General features: G+C 34.5%; 1 protein-coding gene across 1 annotated transcript in view; it reads right to left on the bottom strand.

The window, feature by feature from the left end:
- aurka (aurora kinase A) overlaps positions 1 to 6196 on the bottom strand; it is a 9660-nt gene extending 3464 nt beyond the window's left edge. The window contains exons 1-7 of the mRNA XM_016505629.1: positions 5982 to 6196; positions 5600 to 5668; positions 4277 to 4562; positions 4153 to 4186; positions 2818 to 3009; positions 908 to 1046; positions 615 to 812 (exon numbers count right to left, since the gene is read on the bottom strand). Coding sequence (XP_016361115.1) covers positions 615 to 812; positions 908 to 1046; positions 2818 to 3009; positions 4153 to 4186; positions 4277 to 4562; positions 5600 to 5665 — 915 coding nt within the window. The 5' untranslated portion in view covers positions 5666 to 5668; positions 5982 to 6196. The remainder of the gene's footprint in view (positions 1 to 614; positions 813 to 907; positions 1047 to 2817; positions 3010 to 4152; positions 4187 to 4276; positions 4563 to 5599; positions 5669 to 5981) is intronic.
- Positions 6197 to 7731: the final 1535 nt, after the last annotated feature.

Here is a 7731-nt window from a genome sequence, read left to right as displayed (position 1 = left end):
ATACACCGTAAACAGCTTCACTGATTATAACACAAGTTTTTTTTTTTTTATGTGCATAAACTCGCACTAGACTGAAGTCAGTTATGATGTTCTTTGGTAATGTAAACGCTCTTTGCTTGTTTTCTGTAGCTGCTTTTTGAATAACCGAGGAAATGCAAGTCTTACGATTAGTAATTTGCAATGTTTCTATTAAATTGTTAAATACAAATTCAGTCATATTAAAAACTTTAGGCTGCTTTTAGACTTGCATGGGAGTTGGTTCACTTTCCAGCAATGAAACCAAGTAAATAAATAATTAAATTATCACGATAATGTGAGACCTGTGCAGGCAAAATGAGTCAATAATTAATATTTACAATATAGCCATTTTTTATTTTATCTGTTATTAAAAATAAGAACCGATCCCCAAAAAAAAAAAAAATCCTGAATTTCAACCAACATTTTTCATTTATTTTGTCTGTAGCTCAAAATTAGCCCGTGCCCATTCCATATAATTTTACCAGCACGGGTCACATATCGTGTATCGGCGATCTCACAGGCTGACGGTATGAAAATTGAGCATATCGCCTAACACTATGGCACTTTAACGGTTAATGAAACAAAAGATGACATACATAAGCAGGTGTAATCATAACTTTGGTTTTGTGCAAGCAGAAGGCTGACCTGGAGGAGGGTGTGTGGACAGACCAGCCAAAGTCTGCAATCTTCAGCTCTCCATTGGACCCCAGAAGCAGATTTTCAGGTTTAATGTCTCTGTGAATCACGTTCTTGGAGTGACAGTAGCTCAGAGCGTCTGCAAGCTCCATTATATACTGCAAGCAGACCATATACACATTATTATGAGACGCTATCAGTCTTCATACATTAATCATTAGCTGTGAAACCGCAGCAGACAGTGGTTTCTGACCGTGGCACTTCTCTGGTCGTCGAAGGTCCCGCAGCGCTGGAGCTCTCCATACAGCTCTCCTTTAGGAGCGAACTCCAGGATGAGATAAACGCGCGCCGTGTCATGGAAATAACCGTAGAGACGCAGGATATTAGGATGTCTGAAAGGAGACAGTAAGTTCACTTCTCAACACACATCTTAAATTCCAAATGCATGGGTTGGGATCATTTAAATTTGAGCAATTCTGATTCTTAACTACTGACAGTTTTTGGCATTAGTATTAGACATGAAATATTTATTCTATCAATTGTAAAACTGAATACCATGAACAAATATCAGCAGCCTAAAAAACAGTTACTTTTGCTTTGGTTTTTTGTAAAAAAATAAAAATTAAAAAATTAAAAAAAGACTTCAAAAAATTTAAAAAAACAAGTAAAGTTGGTAATAAAATAACAAATATGTGAGCCTGGAGCACAAAACCAGTGTTAAGTCGCTGGTAGGATGTCTGAAAGGAGACAGTAAGTTCACTTCTCAACACACATCTTAAATTCCAAATGCATGGGTTGGGATCATTTAAATTTGAGCAATTCTGATTCTTAACTACTGACAGTTTTTGGCATTAGTATTAGACATGAAATATTTATTCTATCAATTGTAAAACTGAATACCATGAACAAATATCAGCAGCCTAAAAAACAGTTACTTTTGCTTTGGTTTTTTGTAAAAAAATAAAAATTAAAAAATTAAAAAAAGACTTCAAAAAATTAAAAAAAACAAGTAAAGTTGGTAATAAAATAACAAATATGTGAGTCTCAATATTTAGATTTTTTTGCACCCTCAGATTCCAGATTTTCAAATAGTTGTATCTCAGCCAAATATTGCCACATCAATGGAAAAATTATTTATTCAGCTTTCAGTTGATGCATAAATCTCAATTTCCAAAAAATTGACCCTTATGACTGGTTTTGTGCTCCAGGGAGTATAATATAGTTTATATTATATATTATAGTTTAATAGGGGCCAATCGCCAAGACTTGAGAGAATCATTTTATAAAGTCGAAAATGTTCACCATTAATGTTTTGAAAAATGTTTAAATAATGTGAGACTCAATATCCACTGTTAAACAAACTTTTATTTCAAACTAACCGCTGTACCTGAAAATATAAAATAAATCACTTGTTGCACAGGACAGAATGTTCTACATCAGTGGTTCCCAGACTGTTTAGAGTGGAGTATTCTGTTGTATGCATTTGTCATTTTTATTTAATCTCTTTATTTTAAAAATGTGTATAGGTAGTATTTATAAAGTTTTAGCTTTGGATCTGTTTTTAGTTGTTTTAATACTACAATTGATTGCTTCTGTTGTCCTCATTTGTAAGTCGCTTTGGATAAAAGCGTCTGATAAATGACTAAATAAATAAAATATGAATTAGCAATAGCACAACTAAATACAACCAAACAGTTCAGGTACAGAAATTTAAATATAATCAAATGTAAAATAACACTGCATAGTTTTCCTTTTATAAATATAATATATGAATCCTTAAAGTCATACAAATTTACTCCGTTTTATTTATTATTTAGTACTTTAAAAAGTATTCAGTGTTATGAATTACTCAGTTCTTTGATTAACTTTAATGACACAACATGACCGCAGCCTAATAAACCCGTTCCTGTTTAAGACTGAATGCACAGATACAATATAGTGTTAAAGGCGTTTTCTTCCTCAACTCTTTACATTCACTCAAGACAAAACTGACTCTTTATGAGGATAGTGAGACAATTGTGTGTGCATTTGTCCATTCGAACCAGTTCTCGAGACAACTCTACTCAGCACTGAAGTTTGCAAATGCTCCCAGATTTTGTTTGATGAGAAACGAGTCTAACGACTCCGGAGTGATAAAAACAGGCAGATGGTGAGAACTTGTACCTGAGATGTGACTGGATCTCCACCTCCCTCCGCAGCTGGTGCTCCACTCCGGCTTTCTCCAGCTGCTTTTTGAAGAGAACTTTGAGTGCCAGGATGAACTTGGTCTGACGTTCCCTGGCCAGATACACACTCCCAAACTTGCCTTTGCCCAGAGCTCGGCCAATGTCGAAATTCTCTAAACTCCACGCTTTCCTAGAGAACACACACGGACTGTCATGACCATTGACTGATTTTGAGAGCACTGCAGCATTAAACACAGGGACAGAAAATACAAGTCTTTCCAAATTATCATTAGACAGACTGTATGTACATGAGCCATTTGAAAAACACTCAGGAATATCAAATATAATCATACAAAAAAAACCCCACACAATTCAACTAATTGATATAGCACCCAGTTGATTAATTCTACAATAAAAAAAAAAGCAAAAAAAAAAAAAATAGCACAATTTTGTATTTTCTGAGATGTTGTTTAAATATGCAACTGAGGGCTTATCTAATTAAATATGCTCTTTTTTGCATACATTTCCAGAACATAGAACTGAACATTTGATAAATCCAGGTTCATAATTCTAGTTTGATTGTCGTCATATATTAGAGTTAAAGGTTTTTCCAGAGTGGACTACTCCATAGATCAGAAAACAAACTGTTAGGAATAAAATGTTGCATAAATCAGTGTAAATGATATATGAACAAACCTTCAGAATATAGAGAGAAAAAAAAACTTTAAAAGATATGCGCCATACTTGCAATTTAAGAATGCAAATAGAAAGTGATATATACAGTATATACACACACGTAGTCAACATTTGAAGTGGATCAAAAAAGTTCATCAAAGTTGTCCTAAGACAAGAATGCATTTTGGTTTTAGGACAACTTTGATGAAAGGTTTTGATCCACTTCAAATGTTGACGTGTGTGTGTGCGCATATATACAGTGGGGCAAAAAAGTATTTAGTCAGCCACCAATTGGTCTCTCATAGTTGAGGTATACCTACCTATGATGAAAATTACAGGCCTCTCTCATCTTTTTAAGTGGGAGAACTTGCACAATTGGTGGCTGACTAAATACTTTTTTTCCCCACTGTATATATATAAAAACATCTAAGTGTATTTTGGGTGTTTTCTTCCACTAGTCTGAAAGACAGCATGTCATGGAAGCAAAATATACCAAAATCACAAACTTGATCAGTACATGAAAAAATATTTTTGCCTGTAGTGACTAAAATATTTTTCTCCTGCGTTTTAAAATGGCTTTGAGGTGACAACTGCACTTGTGTAAAAACTTAAAGTAGTCACACAACATGATAAAACGTATCGATTGTAAATGACTTACTTGGCCATATCGGATGTTCCAGTGGAAGGAGATTCTGGAAAGCAACAGAAAAAAAAATAATTATAACGTTCTCAATGTGACGTAATGTTATGAGATCAGACGTATCCGCAGAAGTCATGCTTACGCGGAGGTTTGTCCGGTTTGCTGGGTACAGAACTTTTCGTAGGCTCAGCTACAGCAAGCGACTTCAGCTGTGGTTTGGTGTGTGTTGCGGTTCTGAGTTGATCTGGATTGACGTCCTGATCTCCTGGACACATGGTTTTCACAGAAACTGGGAGTCCGAGGGGTTTCTGCTGATTCACGGGACGCTGAACGCGCTGCGGCCCCGGAGCCGTGCTGAGAACACGCGTCGACACGGGCTTCTGACCGCTCTGGGTCACTGGGACTCTCTTGGGTCCACCGGCAGAAAGCTGCAGAACATGAACACATCACACACACACGCACACACGCACACACGCACACACGCACACACGCGCGCGTCAAAAACAGATACAGTTAGTACACACACGTCAAAAACAGATACAGTTAGTCACTGTGATAATTATACTATAAATAACTCCGGTCAAGAGCATCTGCTATGACGATGCACTATTAACCTTCTTAGTAAATACAGATCTGAACATGATTCAGCGTCACCTAAATCTAAACGCATATAGAGAACACATAGAAACAGGAAAACTAGGAGTATTAATACAAAGTCCACTTTAACGGAGATGAAACAGCAAAAAAAAAAAAAAGACATCTTAAAATTAAATGCTCCTGAAATATCAGATGAAAAGTACTCTTCATGAGAACACACACACACACACACACACACAAATGAGCTAGAAGCAACTGTGTTTAAAAGGAAAACATTCAAATGATTTTAATTGCTAGATAAATGCAAAAAAAAAAATTGCATAGGTTTCACTGAATCAAAAATATCATTGTATTTCTACAGTTTTTTTCTGTCATTTTCAAACCGTCTCGTAAATAAATAAATGCAGAGTTCATTTGCAAAAACGGATAACTTGTTTTTAACAATGTTTTTTTTTTCATTGTGCATTCCAATTAATCTCAATCAAACTGCAGCTGGGTTATTTTGATTAGATTAAAAAACTAAATACACCTAACTAACACAATAAAAACCATGATAACAAAAAACATGATTTTTGAACAAAATAAAAATCTTCAAATGCATCATCTGCTAAATAACAGCTGACTCTTTACTTTCTAGTGAACACAGATGTGAGCATGAAATGTAGCATTGCCTATATGTAACAGCATTTAGAGAACAGATGAAAACTACTTTAATTGTGAAGGTACAGGAAATAATTTTGAAAAAAAATGAAACATTTAAATATTCAAATTAAGGTTTTTGGTGGATAGACGATTGCAAAACGTGTATAAACAGACAGTATGCAGACTTGCTGAGAATAAACACACACACACAGTTTCTCTCAAATACCTTCTCATTATCAGCTCGATGAAGCTTCAGGTCTTTGCTCGATTTGGTTCTTGCAGCGGTTTCCATAATCTGAGTTTAAACAACGATATTATTTGATTAAACACAAGAAATGTATCAGAACGAAACAATCTCAGTCACATAATGAGTCCAAGTAATCCAGTCCAATATTGAAAAAAAATACAACGATTATAAAGCACGGGGGGGGGGCGCTTGAGGCCTGACACGCGACGGCACCCGTTCAGATGACTACAGACTAAAACATGTTGATAACGTACGTTAAATCTATATAAAACAGCGAACTTTTTCAATTTTAAAACATTTAAAGAAATGAATCCGTCGATAATAAATAAACTCAGAAGCGTTTCTCGTCGTTAACGGTTACCTCCTTCAGCCGATTCCACACGAAATATCCTCCTCAAATCCGACAGAAACGCGATGATTTCCCCCTCGCCGTGTTAATACCCCGTTACCATTCGCCGTGTGTGGTGTTTAATTGTGAGAATAATCATTAAAACATATACTTTCATTCCCAGAGAGCACGACACTGTTTTCCTCAGCCGCTGCGACTCTGGCCTGTTTCTGTTTAATTTCAAATATCCCACTTTTAAACACCTTTAAGCTTTGTCTGGTTTCTGATTGGTCAGAGGGAAAAGTAAACTGGAATCCTATTGGTTGTTGGAGAACTCGTCATGTGACGCAAGGGCTCCGCAAGCGAAGCCGGGAAAACGCATTGTCATATTATTATTACATTATTATTGAATCCCAAACAGGCTTTATGGAAAATAGACATATTAGTAACAATATAGACAAGTAGACTATTCCGACCTGATAGAGTCAGGGGCTCTTATTTAGTTTTTTAAAGTTTCTGGGTTTGGGAATAATTTCATTGATATTATAGAAATGTTTTACAAGGATATTAATAGTTCTATTATTCTGAATAAAGATTTGGAATCCATAGTGGTGTACGCCAAGCTTGTTTCTTTTGTTTTTATTTGAATAGAACTCTCTATTCAAATTTTCATATTATAGATATCAATAAATCCTTCTTAGATTTGATATGGAAAAATAAACCTTGCCAGTTAAAAAAGCACATTATATCAGGCAAAAGAGTAGAAGGTGGCTTAGAGATGATAGATTTTATTGACATTAACAACACTTTTAAAATTAATTTTTTAAGAAATTGTCTAAAAAATGATTTTTTTTTATCCCACAGCGTATCTTTCTTCCAGGAAAGTTACCTATTAAATTATCTCAATTTCACCTGCAGGTATTTCTGGCTTGGAAAATTAGTTTCCATCACAACTTTTCTCCACATAAAAAGCTTTTATGCAACAACTGTCTTATTACTTCTAGGAATAAATCGTTATTTTTGCATAGGTGGTTTGAAAGGAATATCTATTTTGTTATGTTCTATGAGAGAGGAAACATTCTGTCTTATGAAGACTTTATGCATGCATGTCTTTAAAGAATTTCAACAAGTGGTTAAAGCTATTCCAAATGGGTTGATGCAACTAATAAATAATCACCTCTTTTGGTAGCAATGCAGCAAAAAATTTAAAATTTGGCATAAAATCTCCCCTAGAGGAAAGTTCTTTTGGAATGCAAACATTTCTGATATTAATTGGAAAGCGACCAGGTCAAATCCTTACAAATTTTGTATTTTGAATAAAGTTAACGAGGTGCATTTCAAAATACTTCTATTTCTGCGAAATAGAAATGTTAATTATGTTATCTTTAAAATATGTTATTTGTACTTATTCACACAAAAGTAAAATGATTATGTCGTTAACGTTTACATTTTGCAAGGTAAATATTATATTCATAAACAGAAATTTGAGAAATGCATACCAAAGTGTAATCTATTTTTTATCAGAAATGGAAGCTTTGAAAAAGTCTCTAATGCAAATTAATAACAAAAAGAATGACGTATTGTTAGATTTCATGGAGAATGTTTTTTTTTCTGATATAGCTCCCCCGCTGCAATCTGTGAATATGTCCTACAGAAAAAGGAAGAAAATTTGAACTATTGTTTAGTTGTTTATGGTTTTTTAATGTATTTTTCTTCTACAGTTTAAGATTGCTCATATTTTGTGTATCTGGATTTGCTTGTTAATATTTTTATTTGTTCAATC

The sequence above is a fragment of the Sinocyclocheilus anshuiensis genome, unplaced genomic scaffold (genome assembly GCF_001515605.1).
Source record: "Sinocyclocheilus anshuiensis isolate Anshui unplaced genomic scaffold, SAMN03320099.WGS_v1.1 scaffold682, whole genome shotgun sequence".
In the NCBI taxonomy this organism is placed as follows: Eukaryota; Metazoa; Chordata; class Actinopteri; order Cypriniformes; family Cyprinidae; genus Sinocyclocheilus; species Sinocyclocheilus anshuiensis.
The sequence above is the reverse complement of the archived record's forward strand: the minus strand, read 5'-3'. Positions and strand labels throughout refer to the sequence as shown.